Source organism: Thermobia domestica, chromosome 12 (assembly GCF_964235325.1).
Source record: "Thermobia domestica chromosome 12, izTheDome1.hap1.1, whole genome shotgun sequence".
Taxonomy (NCBI): Eukaryota; Metazoa; Arthropoda; class Insecta; order Zygentoma; family Lepismatidae; genus Thermobia; species Thermobia domestica.
Window position 1 is genome coordinate 21,886,192 of NC_137465.1, and position 21,896 is coordinate 21,908,087.

Here is a 21,896-nt window from a genome sequence, read left to right on the forward strand (position 1 = left end):
GCAAGATATAAGGAATTATATATTTTATGACGTAAAAATAGAGATCTTTATGGATTTGTACTTTTGGGTCTTTCCTAGAAGAAAAAAATTCAGAAAACTACTGTATATACCTTAATAGACAATTCAATTGGCGGGGACACAGTAGCTTAGTGGTAGGGTGTTTAACTAATCTTTTTTTGCAGAAACTATTGGAGTATTCACTTAACCCATAGAGATAGATCATACTTAACTCTCTATTTAATTTTAAAATTAAATAAAAGGAAATATTTCAGTGTAGCGACCCACGATTATGCATTTTAGTCTCAGGGAGATTATGATTAAAGCAAGTGAATGTTGTTGACAGAATTGATGGAGTGCAAAGGTGGGAGGAAAGAAAGTACCCCGAGAAAACCCACGAATACGATGTCCACTACAAACTGACGGCTGCAGATCGAACCAAGAACCCAATACACCTGAGGTAAGCACTCTACCACTAAGCCACCGTGCCCCCGCCCATTTATTTGTCTATTAAGGTATATACGGTTATTTTCTGAAATTTCTTCTTCTTACAGCAAAGACTCAAAAGTACAAATCCATGTGCGTCTCTATTTTTACGTCATAAAATGCATAATTCCTTATATCTCGCTTGCTATATTAGATATTGACAAAAAAATTAACTCTGTCTGAGGTACTCACTTAACCCATAGAAGTACCATCTTATTTAGCTTTTGTTAGGATCAATAATTGTTTTCTGAAATTTCAAGATCTAATACGTTTTTATTGTATGGTGTCTCTCTAGCTACTAGATGTACTAGCTGGAAGTTTTAGGTAAATACATATTTCTAATACTCTTTACAAATGTCAAAATATATTTTCCAAAGCTTTTAAAATTTAATCTTGGTAGACCCCATGATGTTCTTAAACTCCATGGAAATACCTAATTACATTAAAATGAAATTGCTACTGATTTTTATTAACTTTCCATGACTGGTTTTGGAAATTTTACCACCTAACACGAAAACCCCATAACTGTATGGATCCTCCCTTTATTTGACAATATCTTGATAGTCATATTTTAATTTTCTAAATTGTACTGTCTAATATGCAAGCTCCACGTACCTATGGTGTCGCTTTTTATTTCACCATATTTCGGTAACTGTTAGGCGTACCGACTTGCGGTTTCGGTAAACACACACCTCTAACGTTATTAAGACATATTTTAGAATGTTTAGAAATGAGAGTTCTGCGAAAGTCATGGTACCCGAAAATCCCCATCAGGGTGTGTGTGTAATGTATTTAATTGAAACTACTTTTGAGGTTATTGTAAGCTCTCGTAATTACGTTTCCGAAACTGCACCATCTAGTACGCAAACCCCACACTTCTATAGTGTCGCTCTTTATCTCGATATCCATAAGGCTTACCGAGTTGAGGTTTTCGGTAAACAGATGTCAGTTCCTTACATTTTAGAGACATATATTTTCATATATCTAAAAAGTACAGACATTAGGTATCCCATGGTACCCCGAACACCATTGGGGTACCCACTTACTTTTGAATAATAATACATTTTGAGTTGTTGTTCAGCATCAATAAACACTTCATAGTTTTTCTACGTGCAACCCAAAAGTCCATACCTGACCGAACAGATTTTGTCCATTTAATCTCAAAAATGTTAAGATATTTTGTATTGTCAAGTACAACCAAGTTAAGCACACTGAATGTAACATTTTAAATATTTTCTGATTTTTGTTGCAGGTATTTCGTGCATCAAACCAGGATTCTGCTTGAAAGACCGTCAAAAGAAGCAGTGTAGGTTGTGGCTAAAAGCACGTCCTTTCTGAAGACAGACCCAATTGTACTTACATTCTTTTGTACGAATAGATAACCCTAATAAAGATACTGTACTACAAATTATTTCTTTCTTCCATAAATTAGAATAAAATATTATCTCTGTTTAAAGAAAATGTTTGTTAGTGTTAAGTCATTTCAACTCTTTTTCTCTGTAATAAGAACATTATCCCTTGCAATATTTTTATCTTTGTGCTATTACGATTGGAAGAAGTAAAATTCTATACGAAGCACTATTATTTCAGACATGCATTAATAACTAATATATTGTTCTGTATGTAAGACAATGTGTATACTGAACATTTCTAGCGAAGGTGTTGTTTTAATACAGAATCTATAACTCAGCTTTTCAGTAGTCAACTTCATTGGGAATCCGAAGAAAGAAGAAAGAAAAAAAAGTTGGACTTACCAACGTATTTGTGTTCGAATTCTGGACTAATCCAAATTATCAAGAGAAATCATTATATATTTCTTTGTTGCTATTTTTAGATGTATATTTTATCCAAGTCGTATGAAACGGAGACTTCATACATCGCTATACTTTGTATGAACTATGTTCCTTATTTACTTAATCACTTTGTAACTTTCTCTAGTGTTGACAAGGCCGCAGGTGTCAATCGAATAGTTTAGTGTTTCACTCATGTCACCTTGTGACTAAGATACGTCCTGTCGGTATATATATGGTACTGGGTTCAATTAGCGATAAAATACATTTTTAGCATTAAACAAATGCAAAAATCTACACGAAATGAGATACCATGATCTCTGACTTACGGATAACACCAAGCAACTAATGGTACTGAGTGTGATTGAGTTTACTAGTTACTATCTGGCTAAAATCAGTATTCCTTTAGCTATACTTCTTTTCGTGCTCTGAATTGCAAAGTTTAAAATAACCGTTTTAAATTATTGTATATATATATATCTTCCAAGTAATTCTGAGAATCATTGCTCTTTCGCAGGGGGCGCGGTGGCACAGTGGTAGAGCGTTCACCACCGGTGCTTGGGGTCCCTGGTTCGATCCCAGCTCGCGCCTTGTGGACTTTGTGGTGGACAAACACCGTGCTCGTGGGTTTTCTCGGGGTTCTCCCGTCTCCTCCCACTTTCTTCCTTCCATTTCACTCATCTCTCATCACCGCCTCCTTTAGCCTAACTGGCATAATCGTGGGACGTAAAACTTAAAGATTTCATTTCATTTTTCATTGCTCTCACTTTAAGCAATGTATGAGACTGTTAAACTGCTCGTTTCTTAAAATGTTGCACTAAGAAGGATGCATCCAGGAAAGTCCAAATTTGCAGAATGTCTATAGCAGGGAAGGATAAATATGTTTAGTCGATGGCTGCACAGCGCCTCCGCTGTCACTACGTTGTCACACAGCAAATACAGCGGACGTTAACAGTATTATGCACTTACTATTAGGTATCGGCCTGGGAACTTTGGCGCAGCTATCTTGTCCCCTTCTTGGTGTTGCATTTTTAATGGCGAGTACTGAGTAGGAATAATCTTTTGAGCGAACACGTTTTCGGCTGACACCATACTTTTAATTATTGCGACATTAAAAAAAAAAAAAAAAACATAACTTACCTGTTAATTAAAATGTACAGAGAAGTTATTTCTGGAAAATTCTACTGAGGCCTCTTGTGGTAACAACTGCACTTTAGAAGAAGATACTATTAAGGAAAAGAATGAGGTAAAATAATCTTTATATCGTACAAGCAATGGACGATAACAGCTTAATAAATGATTGTACGTAAATCTTGTTCGTTTGAGTTTGAATATAGGATTGTATATGGCTGTGCATTTTGCATTATTATTGAAGTGCTGCAACTAACTAACTGCAAACCATATGATAAATTCTTACAGTAATATATCACATATTGATTTACTCTGTATGAAAACGAAAATAGTTTAACATATGGTTAACCTCCTTTGTGCCCATAATTTTAAAATTAACGCTTGTGTCACTTTTCAACACTTGGCTTTGCAGTAGCTTTCCAACGAATTAGCAGGAAGTCCAAACTTATAGGACACCCTGCAGGTAAATACATTCCTTTGGACAGTTTCACTGCTCCAAACTAAGATTTGAAAAGTGTAGTATTGTGAATTTTATTATTATTGGCACAAAGGAGATCAACCATATTTTAAGCTATTTTTGTTTTCATACAAAGTAAAACAATATTTGACAACATTACAGTAAGAATGTATCATGCATTTTGCAGTATGTTGCAGCGCTTTAATAATGGTGCACTATACGTACAATCTAGATCCTGCATATGTCCAATCCATATATTACAAGAAGGCAATACGTATGCGATAGAGGTAAAATCCGTATGTTTCATATAGACAACCTGTTAGCTACATACATCAAATCCATACATTACATATGGCCAACCTGTACGCGACATAAGTATAATCTATATGCTGCATGCAGACAGTCTGTAAGCTACGTATGTGCACTCTGTATGGCGCATATTGATATTCTGTATGTTGTATCTGAACAAGCTGTGAGCGACATAAGGAAAATCTGTATAATACATACGTACAATACGTATGCTGTATGTAGTCATGCGTACGGGGCATAAGTACAATATAGATGCTGTCTCGGGGTTGAACGCAAGAAACATACGTACAGAACGTATATTGCATACTTCTTGAAATTATGCTCCGTCCTGATAGTCAGTATGTGTCGTCATTCTTAACCCACATGCTACATACGGTCCTGACGTCACAAAGCTAGATATTACCTCCGTATATACTTGTTACTGCAGATGACGTCACACGACTGACGTCATTGCACTTATGCAGACAGTACGTATAATCCATACTTTTTCAGCTATACGTTTGCTGCAGGATGTTATATACGGTTGTACGTTAAGTCCAGAAACTACAGGAATTACGAATGTAACCTACGTTTTTAAGTATGCCACCTACATTTTTTTTTCTCAGTGCACCTCCATCATTTTCTAGCAGTGATAACAATGATGGCTCACTGCATCCCAATGATGAAAACAATTCTAATCCCCTTGTCCTTCGCAGCACTGTTTTTCAACTTAATAAACATTTTAAATATCTCTAAAAGAGCGTTCTTATCCGACCCCCTCAATATTGAAGACAGATTTGCGACGCTGATCATTTCTACAAGTAGTCGAATCTTCGACTAAGCTTTTAAACAATACAATAAACGATAAAATCAAAGGAAGAAGGAGACAAGATAAATTGTAGGTCACATCCACCTGCTGCAGCAACGAGAAATCAAAACATTCACGTGGAAAGTACATAGCCTTCTGAACAAGGAGCACATTATGACAGATTTTTTCTTTGACATATTTTTTTACAAAAATAAAATAAACATATGCTTAAAACAAGCATTAAATATACACGTGTTTAAAACATATAAAATTTGTTTCAAACAAAATCAATTGTTTAAACTAAGTTTTAATAATTTGTTTTAAACAAAACAATCCTGGATTTTACTACACTCGTTTACGCGTGTACGTTCGCTTACCGTCGCTGACGTACCTGCTCACTTCGAATGCGCTATCACCAAGACTCATCAACTTTACGTGCTCTCTCTCGGTTTGATAGCATTTGTTTTTTTAGTAGCCATTTAGTACACGTTGGTTTGTTCCTTTGGAACTGTACTTTTTTATGCGATACAGCCGAACGCCTTATTTGTACGTAAATAGTGATTTTATGCTACAAATTATAAAAGCTTACATGTCTCTGTTTTAAAGGTAACTGACTTGTAACTCAACCTAACATAACATAATGCAATCTAACCAAATGTAACATTTTACCTTATTTCGAATTTCGTGTTTCCCGATCATACAGCACAAATGCCTTAATTAAAATATTACTGTAAGGATAACTTTGATATGACTATATTTTAAAACCTCTGTGATTATTCTCGAGGAGGTACGGTAGCTTACAGTATCTACTTAATACTTCCCAAGTACTGGAGAGACGAATTATTGGTCAGATGTGGTCTCTTGCGTATAGTAAAAATATGTGATAAAGTAATGCATGTGCGTAAATATCCCTGAAACAAATTTTATGATAATAAATGTAAATTTTCGATAAACCCGCAGCGAAGGGTTACGTCATTGCGGAGGGTCTATATTGAGGAAACGTAGAATTTCTGCAAAAGCTGTGATTCATCAGTGTTTAATTTTATGTAGTTAGAATATGCAATGGCATTGCAACTACCAACACTTAGCTTTTCCCGGTGCCTTCGGCGCATTGTTCTATATTTGCCCAAGAACCACTAATGCGAGGGATCAAAATAAGAATTCTCTTGTATGGCTACCAATTAATTACCTCTAAAGAAGTTTTGTAGGTGCTTTGTAATTATTGATAAGTTACTTCTGCTTATTAAAAACAGACGGGAATTAGCGGAATAATTCCGAAAATAAGACTTCACTCTTTGTGATTGGAAGTGCACTGGTAACTAAGTAATAGTTCTGTCTACGTAGAAATATTTTTCCGTAACGTATATAAAAGGTGCGCTATATACTTCAATATCATTATTGGCTCTTCCTGAAGCCTTCCGAACACGGTACCGGCAACGGCGCAGCCTCTCAAACGTGCGAAAATGAAATTATTGTTTTCTATTTTAAAATCCCATGATTATGTCCTTTAGGCTAAAGGAGTCTTAATTAATAACAGTGGATGATTGTGAAATACAATTTTCTCACCGCAAACCGAACCCGGGAACATGTGTTCTAAAGGCACACGGGCTGGCCAGTAGATCAGCGTGAAGGGGTTCCTCTAAGAATATTTTTTTTAAAAATTACGGTTTAGATCTGATTATGGAAACGTTATAACTTAAGATGCTTTCGGAGCGTCGGTGGGATAGTGTGCATTGGCGGAGTCGGGAATCAATGAGGTTCGTTTCCAACGGTTAACTTACATATAAGAATCGAACATGCGATCTCTAGGTATACATATGTAGATCCTTCATATTGCACTGTAAGAATTCCAAGGTAAAAGTTATTGTTTGCCAAAATAATAATAATCATCGCAACTATGGTGAACTATATGGCCGCTTTGGGGCAGCGCAACGGATGTTTTATTAACTTATTCCCCTTCAACAGAGAAAAAGAAGCACGTTTCTTTTTGCGTAAGAACTAAATTACCCTTTATCATACGTATTATTAATGAATCTAGTATCTGGCTCTTAAACCGTGCCGATCCTTTAGCGGCACTGGAGACTAATGTACATACGTGAGCAGATTCGTATATAAATGAAGAAACTTAATCTCTTACTGTGCATCAAACTCTACCTCCCCTTTTGTTTACTGCCTTTTAAAATAAAATCTGCAATTTAACACTAAATTCCCGTGGTTTAAAACAAAGTATTCATTTTTATTTTCGTACTTGTATATTTATGTATAAAATTTAGGCCGTGTCCAAAAGTGCATAGTGCACACTTCGAGGATGCACACTCGAAGTCTACAAATGGAGTGCACACTAAATAGTGTACACTTCGTCAAATTAGCTTTTGATCCACACTTGTTTACAGCGCCTCATCGTGGTGGAATATGGAACATTGATAACAATAGAAGGGAGAGCTTCGCGTACTAGAAAAATTAACATGTTTTTTTTTCATTTTTTTATTTTCATTTTAAAATTAAATATATCGTACAGATTGACAATATGGGGTAACCATAAAATGACTTAAGAGTTTCTTTCATGTATGCCAACAGCTTCAGCTTTGCAGTATCTGCAAATATTTATCAGCATAAAAACCACTAAACTATTGGCGGTTCTATTTTATTAGGCATGCTTGCACGATGGAATATTTATTAATTCCCCGGAAGAAAAGTAGCACTGGTGGTTAGGGCGCTGATGACACTGTTGCGAAGCAGATTAAGAATTTTATTGCAGGTGAAAGTAGGCAATTTGCAAGAGCGTTAGGACACCGAGGGGAAATCGCTATTTACAATATTGTGGCTAAAAACTACTTTGGGAGAGAATTCATATTGAGTATAATTCCTTTATGTACGGTAGATACACAAGAAGGACACTATAATTGTCGTCGTTATACTGTATTGCTTCAGTTACAGGCATACTGATTAGACTATTTCTACCATATTATGCTGAGGTTGAAGTTCCTTATATGTTACTCTCTCTTTGTGAGTCTATAGATTTTACCCGTAAATTTTTAAAATAGTGCCTCCATATTGTTAATGTACACCAAAATTAACACTTACAAGGATGACAAGGAAAGAGGTGGTGGAGTTCAACAACATGAGGACCAAAATTTACAAGAAAAAACTATTATGTCACTATTAACGGGTGTGAAATACCAATTTATAAGGATCACGTGTACTCAAGATGGATAACCCTAATTAAAGTAATATGTTAAGAAAACAAAAAATATAAGATTACTATCTTATAATTCCGCTTAAAATGAGTTCTGTACATTGTATACACTTCAACATTTGCGTGCACTTCATTATGCTTTCAGCGCCCTACACCTTTCTTGAAATATATCCGCTGTCTCTCCTTGCTTCCCACTACGAAAATGCTTACTCAGTAACGAAACAAATCCTGTCGTCCAAATCAGTGAAGCCATATCTAGCATCTTGGTGCTAGATCTAGCATAATTCACATGCATTTAGCATCTAGCATCTTGACTTTAGCATCTTGGCCAAATCTAGCATAATTTCATTCTCCCCTCTGAAGAACAAAAAAGAACGAAAATTTAGATAGTTCAACGACCGTGGGAATTATCCCTTTTAGTTGAACGATAGTAGGAGTAATAAAACTAGTCAGTATTTCCGCTGTTGTACTGTTGAATTCACAGAAATGTTCAAAAATAAGCAAAACGTGATTCTACAAAAGTCTGTTTACTACTTACCCATAGTTTTATTACTGTCAACTGAAATCTGAGTGTGTGGTTAACTGGAATGTTTCTGTCTCTTTTCAATTTACAACTTGAGAGCGGAGGGGATATGAGCATCAGGGGACAGCTAGTAATATACTGCTAAAAGAAATGCTTTAGGGTTATGTCGGAAGCGGCATGTTGTGTATATGTTTCTTAAAATGTTATCCATTCATAAAATATAAATTCGACCATCCTCCTCTATAACGTGCCATTTACCATCATTCCTGACAGCGTCATATTAGCTTTGTACATGAATACAGTTGAAACACTTCATTAAAATAATGAAGAAAAGTAGAGGCGGGTCTTTAAAATTAGTTAGGAAAGATAATTTGAAAATCTGGCATAATTTACAAAAATCTAGCATAGTGTTTGGCATCATCGCAAGTCTCGAGTGTGGCAACCCTGGTCCAAATATAACCATAAAAAACTGCTATTAATCTAATAAGAATTTTATGAAAATTAAGAGACGTTTTTATGAAAAAATACAGTATGCAATGTAGTGGCTCTCATTGTTCAACTATACGGAAGGAATGATTTGTTCATAATCAATTCATAATGGGTACCGTAATGGGATTATATGAATTAAAAGGAAGGCAAGTCTTTACTTTGCCCATTTCATTCAATGAATCGTTCAATGAACCGATTCGTAACCAAGATTGAAAAGATGTGCCCTGTGAGCCTGTAACCTGCCTTCACTCGCTAGCGCTCGCTCGGCAATACTATGTGAATTAAATATTAAACTTTGGCACAGAAAGGAACCAACCCAGTAACTAACTTATAAGTTAGTTACTATGTTGGTTCCTGTTCACAAAACCGGAACCGAAAGATCAAATCGCTGAATCGAAGAATCAAAAAAGAAAAAAAATGAAGTGGCCAAAGTAAAGACTTACCAAGAGGAATTTGTGAAATCTTTGATAAATGTGGAGAAAGAAACATCTGATCTGTATTTCACTTTTGGGCAGCTATCAAAAATGCAAAATGTATGGTAATTGGAATATTAGGTCTACAGTTTCTCAAGCGCAAGGAAATATGGTAGCTTTGAAAGGAATTTGTTTAGAATCAAAACTAGAAAATTAGGCCTATCTACCTACGAATTAACATTTGCACCTGCAGCTGTAGCTTTAGCTATAGAGAAATAAATAATCTAGGTATTCATTATTCTATGCTAGAGCTTAACATTTTAATTCATACGCCATTAAAATTTGTCATTTACGTGCATATAGCTCCATTACCGATAGTGTAATTATTTCACTTAAGCTACATAAACCATGTAATATTTAAAAACAAATGGCTTTATAGCATTATTAAAGAAACATTTGGTTGCTTTTCCTATACTCCATTGCATACCCAAAGAACACAACGTAAATACGTTTGTTATTTGCGTAACATTTTTATATTCCACTTGTAAAATCACTAATTGGTATATTTATCAAGTAAATTATTATTAGATCGGCCCACAAATATATTCACCTAAACAAAAGTATTAAAAATATGTCTTTTAAAATTTTATTAAGTCACTTTGACATTATTGTTGTTCCCACTACGAAGAACTGCCATTTTAAGTACGCAAGTGTGCTAACGTAGTGTACATCCTCGCACACTATGTACTATGCACTCGCAGACTTGTGAACTTGGACCTTTTGACGCACACTAGGTGACGTCAGTTCCGGAAATAAGCGTACTTCGAATGCACACTTGTATCTTTTGGACACGGCCGTAGTAAAACAAATTGTTTACTTCACTACTATTTCTTTGTTTATTTAACCTAGTACTTTCGTAACTATTGACTCTTACCTTTAAAAAACAAATAACATTTACTAAATCAAATACTATATTTTATTTTAATACCTAGGGACTATACATTCATATGATACAGTTAGCAACTACCGCATGGAACTTGGCGTTGGCCGAGAACTACAAACACTTTTGATCGCGAATAACCCCTATCTAGGCGTGATCTCAAAGCAAATAATAATTAACTGAATTTTCATTGCCTTCAATGCTAGCTTAATGGAAAGCACACGAAAGTAATTTCATCTATCTTTATCTCCTTTAGCCTGAAGGTCATGATCGTGAGACGTTAAATTAGTAATGTTACTACATTTTCATTCTGGAAAGTTCAATTGATAATGTATATCTTTTATATTTTCTCTTAATCCGCGCCAGACCTAATTTAAGAATTGCTGAAGTAACATCAGACTTGGCTTCAGATGGGAAGATACAATGATCGCAGTAAACTTCCGTTACGTTATTTCCATCAGTGTATTTTCAGAGCCGTTTGTCAGCAATAATCAAACTGTCAACTAACAAAGGACATCACTCAATTGTCTGGCTCCGATCACAATGAAATGTTCTTTTCTGATAGAGGACATGTATGTACTATGTGCGATGACAGAAATTTTTGCCATAGTGCATATTTTCTATTTGATTTTTTATAATTTTTAAGAGTTGTGATGTGCTTATTGGAGATTACTGCATATTCGCTTACTATCCTTTGTAAACGGAGTGTTAATGAAAGAACAACCATGTAGATACATATAAGACCTAGTGAGAAGTCGTATGGTTGTTAAGACCTTGACGGCAACCATCTTGAAATCCGCCAGTTTGAATTAAGGTTAAGATTTTTTAAATGGGAATAGGGTAATATGGTGACAACGATGAAGTATTAAGATACGCCTACTTGGGGAAAGATCCAGGCATATTGATTGCTTATATTTATGATGCGTGTAAGTCCGCTTCTAACCCGTGTAATAATGATAATATATACATAAAAGCATCGGTAATACATATTGTGCCTAGAGGCAAGTGATACAGTAAGGGTAACCTTGACGGCAGCCATCTTGAAATCCGCCATTTTGTATTAAAATGAAGTTTTGAGAAATAAAAACCATAGCATGTGACACCTCATCTTAATAGCAAATTTTCCCAAAAAGCCACTGGTATGCTTATTTTTGTTCAATATTTGGCTAGTATGAATTTAGGACTGCTTCTAATATTCACGAAAAGTCCATTATTCGATCTTTCAAATTAGCAACACTCCTAATTTTCACCACATGTTTCAAGATTCCAACTGGCACTTTGCAATTGTTGCCATGTTTCAGGTTTTCTAAATTTATTATTTTCTTTAAGAGCTGCGATTTGTCAGTTTAGTAATACTGTTGGGATAAGCATCCAGCAATCTTTCTGAACTTTTAAGAATTAATTATTTCAAACCAGAATACATGAGAAGCCTATGGGCCTATGTGTGACGTAAAGAAATACAAATGAAATAACAAATTGTTGTTATATGAACACAAAATTATCAGGAAATCTAGCCCACATATTGTGAAACGACAAACAATAAAGAATTTTTAATAAATATAACTTAAAAGGAACAGCAGCAATGATAGAAAATATCAAAGAGGCATAATGTGACTACTCTCAACACGCTGTTTGTACCATCAACATAATATGAAAACAGGTAACTTGTTTATAAAGAGGTGTAATTTAATCCAGTTCCAGACTAAAAGTGATTATAAATCTTAAAAATATGAACCTCCGACAACATCGCTAGAAAACGAATGACATTTTTGTCTATCTAAAAAAATTACCATATAGTGTTCCGGTTCTGTGCCATCATTTGTAGCTCAGAATACTTATTAAATGAATGCAACAAAATGGGGATGAAACTGATACACAACACAGTACTCAACTGTAAAATTATGGTTGAATTTAAATGAAATTCAAATATTTTAATTTTGAAAAATGACTAGTTGTGGGAAATAGGTCAGAGAAAGAAAAAGATTTAACGAAGATAAAGGAATGAGCACTAGCCTAACAAATCCAATTAGAATGGTGTCGTCCTGGTCATCTGGATGAGGAATGGTTATCCCTGGAGGAGTCTTGGTGTTCTGCAATCAGCCAACAACAGGATCTTAATCCTGCTGGACTGCCAGGGACGTCGAGTTCTCCCTTGACGATGCGCCTTTTACAGTGATACTCTTCTACACCTTCATGCCACTACTCAGATGTCAAACTCAAAATGTGCCTGCGGCGATGAACCGGCAGAATGGTATTCTCGGGACATGAAGTCGGTCGTCCTCCAACGGCAGGATCTGCTTGCCTCCGATGATCCTACACCTTCCTAAACTTCGTGGCGAATACTGCCTGTCGATGTGTCATCCGTGCGTTTGTCTGGCTGCGAAATGATGACTTTGGAGTTCAGTGAATGGGGAAGTATCAGGCGATGCGTAAAGGCAATAAGGAAACTAGTCGTGATCATTAACAAATATGTGATTACAGAAGCTGTCTGGAAAAGTATAATCTTAATAAAAGTTTTGTTCCGATGGATTTTAAAGAGTTCATCATTGTGTAGAACATAGTCGCAATTTAATAAAATAATTGAATTTGGCGAAGTAAGTTAAATGTTTACACAATTATCACATGGTCACTTCACATCTAATAAACAGCTACTTCACAATAGAAAATAAATAAATAAATAAACAACAAAGAAATAAATATAAAGTAAAACAAAAGACGATTGATTTACACAACAATAATATTTCGTTTTCCTTTTTGAAATGAGTTTTCATTTGACGTCTCCTCTCATCTACTATCCATTACAAGTTAGAACTTCGGTATTACCTCAATACAAAGATGGAGTTGTTTCGTTGTGTCATGATTCATGCTAGTAAACGAGGTTGAGGTTTTGAAGGACAGGTGTAGGAAATAAATAATTTCATTGCAAATCTTCAAAAATCAGAAAGATTGCTGGTTGCTTATCCCAACACTATTCATGAACTGACAAATCGCATCTCTTAAAAAAAATGTAATAAACTTAGAAAACATCAGCCATGGCAACAATTGCAAAGTGCCAGTTGGAATCTTAAAACATGAAAATTAGGAGTGTTGTCAATTTGAAAGATCGAGTAATGGACGTTTGGTGAACATTAGAAGCAGTCCTAAATTCATACTGGCCAACTATAGAACAAAAATAAGCATACCTGTTGCCATGGTGGAAAGACTACTAGCATGACGTCATCTTGGCCTCAGACGTGACCACCGAGAGTTAGATGAACTTATAACAAGCGCTTGCTCGCTGATATCTTACAGGCAAACTTCTCTTTTATTTATAGTGCTTAAAGAAGTAAAAAATTTAGTACAAACAATAATTATATAAACGTAATGTAATCAATGCTTAAGCTAAGTTAATTCAAAGGAAGATATTTACAACAGCAAAAGAAATAGCAATATCAGTTCATATTAAACAACTTTGAAGCTTGAACAAGCCAATATTACTCACTACATTTTATGCTTTTTCTTTCTTTTCTTTTTTAAACATCTGAAGTAATACACTCGAGTATGTAAAGGCCTGAATAATCTATAACACAGTGTGTCGTTAATGCATTTCATTATTATATATTTATGTATGCTCAAGTATATTTTCGTAACACATCGATCGATTTTGATTTACTATTATTATTATTTTGCTTGAAAGAGAATTCTTTACTGATGACCCCACATAAATTTTTAGAATATCCCATGGGAGAATTCATTGTTTTCGTAAACAGAAATGCACGTACGTATGTTTTTCATATGCTTGGACAGTTTTTTTTTAAGAGGTTGCTCCAATGTAAGTTCCGTCAGAATCTCAGGAGAGGTTAAAAACTTTATTGAGCAGGGACGCGAGTATTTAATATTTTAATTATCGTTTTTGATTTATAAAAAAAAATCATCTTATTTGAAATCGCTGATCGCTTATTTATAGAATTTGTATCTGAACAAAAGGTTTGGTGAAACTGACAGTTCTCTGAATATTAGTGTCAAAATTTACGCCATAACAAACTGTATTATTAAACATTGGTTCGAAATAAAACGTTACATATACTATTGTGTTCTAAAAATATATAGAAATAAATATCTATATATACAAAGCACCTCAAACAAAGAAATTGCAACATGACTATTTCAAGCAAGAAACAAAGTACTAGGCGTAGGTGAAGACGATGTAGGGGTGTTACAGCTAGACTAGAAAACATATAAACCATAAAATTACATAATTTTCTTAATTTTCTGGATAAGTTTTCTCTTTTCTGTCCCGTGGACAGAAGATAAATGCAGGTGAAACAAAAGATAAATGCAAGTGAATGATTATGTGGAATTTGGTGGAATGAGAATGCGGGAGTACCCCGAGAAATTCACGGACACGATGTTGTCCACCAGAAACTCACTTGACCGAGAAGCGGACCAGTACCCCTTGCACCAGAGGTGAGAGTTCTAGCACTGAGCCAGCGTGCTTCCTTGATTGGTTGAGAATCTACCATATTTTAAAATTTACTGCAGTCATTCTTAATTTTGTAATTCTGGAGGGAACCCCTAAATATGTGTAAAGTAAACTATACAAAGTTATGATTAAAATGAACAAAAATTTCAAAATCTGAGTGTAAAAATGTCCCGACAATGTTGCCCTGGCGTGGTAAGTGGATACTTTATTCTCTTGATCTAATACGTTGTTATATATCTTTGTAACCGTTAATCGTTATTACAAAGCTTTCATTCGTTAGTTAATTTGAAGTGCAACGTCTTGTTTAAGCACCGAGGCTACAAGGAATGCAGACCTCCAGAATGAAATGGGACCTGAACTACTTTAACGCGTTCAATGCTCTCCATTTGCGTAACTCGAGAGATGTAAGCCCCTTAGGTCACCGTGCGTCCCTTTTCGAGTTATATGCCTGCCTCTGTGAGGAAAATTTTGTTTCGATATCTTATGTAGAAGGAAATGATCACCTCTGTCGGTTCCCCTCCCTCATGATTTCGAATCCGGGTCTTGCCTCAAAGTTCGTCTTTTTAAATCGTACTATTGGATTTTTTTTATACAGAGTCAACACAAGCTAGTGTAGCCCTATATACTAATATTACATACTATTAATATTAAAAAGAAAGTACATAATGAAATCGTCCTTATAGAATTTCATTTAACATTGCATTTAATTATTATTTTTATGTAAATCTTAATCATATTTTAGGTTTATTTTGTCCTTTCTCCTGCAAGCTAAAATCCATTTCTGGAGACATCCCCCCTCTTCTTGAGGAAATCTAAAGTATTTTATATTAGTTCATTTAGTTTTTCTGTAATAATTACTACAGCCGTACACTGCACAGTTAAGCATTCCCGATATTTAAAAGAACAAAGTAACAAAGAATTTCCACTTGCCACTTAAAGCCTCGCCGTTTCCCGTTGTCTCTTGCAAACCAGATGACGTCACAGCCACGACAGCGCTCCTGGCGACATATGCATGCAACCACCTTGTAGTCTTTCCACCATGCCTCTGGTTTTTGGAAAAATTTACTATTAAAATGAGGCGACACGTGCTTTTGTTTTCATTTTTCAAAACTTTAATTTTAATTCAAAAATTTCGGATTTCAAGATGGAACCCGTCAACGTTACCCTTACCATACAACTTGCCTCTACGCATAATATGTATTATGGAAGCTTTAATGTACTTATTAATATGCGGGTTAGAAGCGGAGGTAAGGGAGTTACGCGCAAAGTATAAGGAATTAATATGCTTGCAGCTTTTCCCCAAATAGGCGTATCTTAATACTAACTTCACCATTGTCTTCCTGATTAAATTCTAGCCCGAAATTATGTATCATATTATACTATTCCCATTTAAAATGTTAATCTTAATTCAAAATGGCGGATTTCAAGATGGATGCCGTCAAGGTCATAACTAACATACGACTTTCCCCTAGGTTTTATATGTCCTTGTAACCGTGCCCAACTCGATTATTTGTGGGATGATTTCAGTAGCCTCTACTACTTTCTTCAGTTACTTCTCCACAGTGTAAACAGAGGAAAGAATGTTACAAAACATTGTGGTTATTGTTTTCTGGTAAATCTATTCACGACTGGGACAAGTGATCAAAAAATACGATTTCATGTAGATTCAATTATTTAAATATTATGTTTATGATCACTTCTATGGTGATTAATGTTTTATTTATTCTACGGTGATTATGTTAATGATCGCACACTAGGGATTATGCTGTAGTATGCAAACTGTTGCTTTTTGTTCCAAAGGAAAACAGTGGTCGAGAAGAGAATAATCGTCGGAACCAAAACAAGGATCGTTAAAAAATATACATATGTGTGTAAAAGTTTATGTAAATGTAATTTTTTGTTTAAAGGGTTTGTTTTCCTTCAGTAATGTTTCGAGCTCTTTTTATTTATTGCTTGTACAGTCTTTTTCTTCGAAAAGGTTGCAATATTTCCATGTGCAACTAACTCAAAGGCTTGGCAAAGTTGAAACAAATAACACCTATATATCTCTCCTTACTATCTAAATTTTATGAACCATTTTTATTATATATATCTATCCCACTATATATATATATCCCAGTTGTTTTAGATTTCTCTTTAACGAAGCCATATTACTCGTTTGTTAGAACATCCTCTTTAAATTACAAGGATGTTACCCAAACACAAATTGGAGTTTCCCGAATTTAGGAGAAAATTGAGAGAAATAAAAAGGTCTACAATTTTCAAGTACTAATTTGTCAACATCTTTTATACATTTGTTTTAGTTTTGTAAATTCTAATATGCTAACTAATTCTCCATTTAAGAATGACATATTTATGAGAAAACACAGGGGTCAGCAATATATTTAATGCTTTTATTTACAATACTTGGCGAATATGCCAACTACAACAGCTAAGTATTTTCCATCGATTTAACAATCTTTTATTATTTCTGTATTAATAACTGGATGTTGATACAGAAATACTGTTGCATTTTTTTTTTAAATAATAATTTGGAAGTGGACAGTGCTGGATCATTACTACACATTTGTCAAAAATTGCTATACTTATTGAACAGGTCCGTTATTATGAAATATTACATTATGTGGCAATTTTTAATTATCTCTAAATTAGAGTCAACATTACAAGTGTTTACATATAACGCGCTCTCCGCAAACCCTTTGATATATTGATTTTTTAATTATTGTATCATTGTACATTTTTCTGGTGCATTCAGATCATCTTCATATAGATTCTGTGTTATCCAGGGTTTAGATTCCCATGGTAGTGTTATACATTTTACAACAAGGAATGTTAGATTCAAATAAAATGTTACGGTATCAATGAAGCAACTGAAATCTTATTTAATTAGTTATACACGTAGATCTTGTGACAAATTTCTTCCCCAAAAGGTGATTAAAATATTGTCAATTTTTATCTTTAAATTTCCTTTTGTCAGTTGCCGTATTTTTTCTTGTATTACGAAGTGCTCCTTAATGTTCTGTTGTTATTCTCATACGATAGCGATGTGCATTTTGTCTTACGGCAAAAATGGCCAGAAAATATGTCTGAAGATGTCATATCTCTAAATCTGGAACAATTTAGCGAGAGTGCCGGTGATGTTTTTGATGCAGAGGCATTTCACAAGATTCAGTGGTTTTTGTGAATTTTTGCAGACTGTACAACAAAACTACCAGCAGCAAACTACTTTAGAATTTAAGAACAAAAATACTGGCGAGTGACGGATTGTACAGAAAGGACCCATGCGCGAAAATTTCGAATATATACAATTACTAGGCTTACCCGAAGGAAACACCTTTATACAAAAAATCCCATCACAAAAGTCGCACTTTATAAAGAAAAATGCCTCGATTTCTTTTTTGTTTACGGAAAGACTTCACAAGAACAACACAGTGAGCTCATAAATTGATACAACGCAGTGGATTAAAAATGCTGAAAATGGAGTTTAAAACTACTATAAACGAATATAGTAAGTAAAATACAGTGTACTAGCTTCTTTTCTCCATATATGTCTCTTTAACATTTCACTTATTGTTACTTTTATCCAATATTGCCATTCGTATTTCGGAGCAGACTGATTATGCGGATCCATATAATTGAAAAATTTACAGAAGAAATTAGTAATAATACTTTAGTATGGAAGTAGGTAAGTAAATAACAGTTTTTTGGGCTCTTACCTGTGAGATGAGGAATTACGTGAAAATACATTAATAAAAGTCTAATCTGGTATGCACGTACTGAACTATAAGGTAAGTACTGGTAGATTTATAAAGAACTGCATGACGTGCGATGAAAGTAATAAGCAAATGATTTTAACAAAATGATATCTTTGTATCGTGAAAGTAGTGGTTCTCCACAATTCTAATTTACGCTTATACCAACCATCGCTGACGCACCCGTTCCCTTCGGATAAACCACCGCGTTTCCCCGTGGAACCATCCGATTCGCTACTGCACTAACTCGGTTAGACAGCATTCGTGATTTTTAGTGTCCACTTAGCACAAGATGATTTGTGTTCTGCATAAGACCTCTTGAAAGGAATCTGCAGCGGGAAAGGCAAGTGCACAGCTCAGTATAAGGACTTTTAAGAAGAAGATATATTTGTGTTGTGAAATAACGGGTTTTTCACAATCCACGATTACGCGCATATTTAACATCGTTGATGTGACTGCTATCTACAGACGTACCCCGTGTTACCGTGCGTAAACGTCTTTGCGTCCCTGCCTAGACTCGTTTAGAGAATATTTGTGCTTTCTACTGTCGTCCAAGGACATGATGGTGCATGCATTTTTGTACAAGAAAACTTAAAGCGAAAATACACTATGGAGTGCACGTGCACACCTCAGATTTGATTGCTGAAGATACAGAAAAAGAATACTCAGAGACATTACATGAATTTCCGCACGGACACGTATACTCAATCTGCACACGTATTCTTCCAAAATGAAATTAATAAACCAAAATAAAGAGAAAAGATGAAATATTCCATCGCTGTATGATCTATCATTTTTGCATTACTAGATTTTCAGATCTATCGCGTTCACGTAAGAAAGATTTTGTTTAGATGAATGTTCCAATAGTAATGAAATGTTTACGTTTTTGCAATTTTGCAAAAAGCCTGAGATCTATCAACTAAACATCAGGCTAGGCTAAAAGGCTCGGATGGGTGTTTGTTTTTTTCCACTATTATAGCTTATGAGCGAATGCAGAGTAAGTGCAGCCCTTGTCTTATGGACAGACACTCAAGCTGCACTTCCGTTACACGAGATTCGCGCTGCATTTCCGTGACTCAGTAACATGACATTCGAACTACTTCGTGGGCACTTAGCTCAACTTCATCTGTGTATTCTGCATTATAGCTTCTTCTTACTTTGATTGGTCTCAATATTTACACGCAAAACGGGCAAAAATGTATTTTAAGCAAATATTTCTGGAGGACACCATAAACTTGATCTGTGCTAAGATATTATCATGAGGCGCAGGGATAAGTAATCTACAGAACAAGGACCTTTAGGGTTAAAAAACAAGGGGTATGTTTAGTACAAGGGGTCCAGAAGCACGTATAAAACGCAAAATTTACAGGAGAAATGAGTGAAGCAAGTACCTAGACGTAACATAACGTAACCAAATCTAACCTAACCTACCATAAACTAACGTAAGCTAACCTGAACTAACCTAAATTAACGTAATATTAGTAGAAATATGCGAAATTCTATCATTTTTTTTTGGAAAATTTTGCGGGAGTCCTACACTAATATAACATAAACTAAACTAATCTAACGTAACCTAAACTAGCCTAACCTAACTTAAACTAACCAACCCTACCCTAAACTAACCGAATGTGAACAGAAATTACCAAAACTGTAACATTTTTTAGAGAAAAGACCTGGACCCCTTCTGCTAAACATAGGCCAAAAACAAAGAAGAAGAAGCGTGAATCACTAAGTGATTTATGAATATATAAAAATTGATGTCTTCACATTGTAAATATATACTTTATATTAACTCACCGTGAACATTAACGTGCCATTCTTCTTTTCTTCTTCTGCAAAAACACTAACGATTAAAGAAAAGTGTCTCACTGTCAGACAAACGTCATATAGGTGATAAATATAAAACTGGCTTACGGATATCTAGGACGAGAGCGGATCATCCTCTTTGAGCAGGATGTTTGAAATTAAAAATAAATTGTACACGTTGTACTTATTCCTATGACTGGGTGTTTGTTTGTAGAAGCGTCATATAAGTGGCGCATAAGACGTTGCCACTGTCTTGAAAAAGACTTATTGGCAATTTACAAAGGTTGTTAAACGTGAAAATGTAATGATTTGATTAGTGGAAAACTGATACAAAGTAAGAAGATGAGTACAAAGGTAAAAGACATGTACAAAGTAATAAGTATGATAAAGTAAAAAATACGTGAAAAAAAGTAATGTCACAATCGGGAAAAAGTCAAATCAGGAGAGAAGTATGCCACAATAGGGTAAAGGTTAAAATTGGGAGAGAAGTTCGAACAGTTAAAGTGGGCTGAAGGCCAGAATGGACAGGGCAAAAGGTAGAGAAAAGTAGGAGTGTAAAATGAATTGAAAAAAGTGGTGAAAAAAGAAGGGAATGTATGAACGTGTAAATGGAAAAAAGAGTTTAAATGTAGTGTATATGTATAGAAAGGCCCACTCAACTCTCGTCCTCACAGAGCACACAAAACATGATGTACTCGCCGTAACGGCCACTGACGAACTCTCCATATATATATAACTGGGTGCCTGGATCTCTAGTCACCCTTTTGGGGCGTTTACACTTGGTCGATTTTGTCGCACGGCTTAATCGACTCGCAGTATTTGCGACTAAATCGAAGCAACTAGGCCGAATCAGATCGATGGATGTGTTCAATTGTTTCAACCGAAATTGAATGCTTCTTGTCGACTCGCTCTCCTGTGGTCTATTCGAAATCGACTGGCAGTTTTAAAGATGTCCAAGCAAAAAGTAATTGGTACAATTTGCGGTGTTATAGCAGAAGAAAGTAGAATCGACCACAGAAAATAGAACGTCTTTCAATTCAGTTGCTAGTCGATTAGTCGCTATCGATCAACAAGCGATTAAGTTGAATTTCTGTTTACACGGTCGATTCAGTTGAAAGTGACGTCAATTCAACTGAATCGAACGCAAATCGACTAAGTGTAAACACCCCATTAGGGTAAAACTTTCTCACTAGATGGTAGAGCACATTGTGACACATGCGATGTTGCCACATGAGTTACGGATAGAGAAATGTTTAGACACAATCGCATTTTATATTTGATTTACAACAAAGAGAAACATGTTTTTTTATTTCCAACTTACTCAATACTGCCTGCTTTTAATATGAATTATTATATTC

General features: G+C 35.1%; 1 protein-coding gene across 8 annotated transcripts in view; it reads right to left on the bottom strand.

Moving 5' to 3' along the window:
- LOC145666354 (tsukushi-like) overlaps positions 1-21,651 on the bottom strand; it is a 222,731-nt gene extending 201,080 nt beyond the window's left edge. Inside the window, exons 1-2 of one of the 8 annotated variants that reach the window (XM_081733494.1) lie at positions 20,530-21,651; positions 3,414-3,499 (exon numbers count right to left, since the gene is read on the bottom strand). Coding sequence is in view for 4 of the 8 variants with exons in the window: in XM_081733503.1 (XP_081589629.1) it covers positions 20,530-20,538 (9 nt within the window). In the remaining 4 variants the exon portion in view is untranslated. The remainder of the gene's footprint in view (positions 1-3,413; positions 3,500-20,529) is intronic. The other 7 variants (XR_014127725.1, XM_081733500.1, XM_081733498.1 and 4 more) reach the window with 7 other exon arrangements.
- Positions 21,652-21,896: the final 245 nt, after the last annotated feature.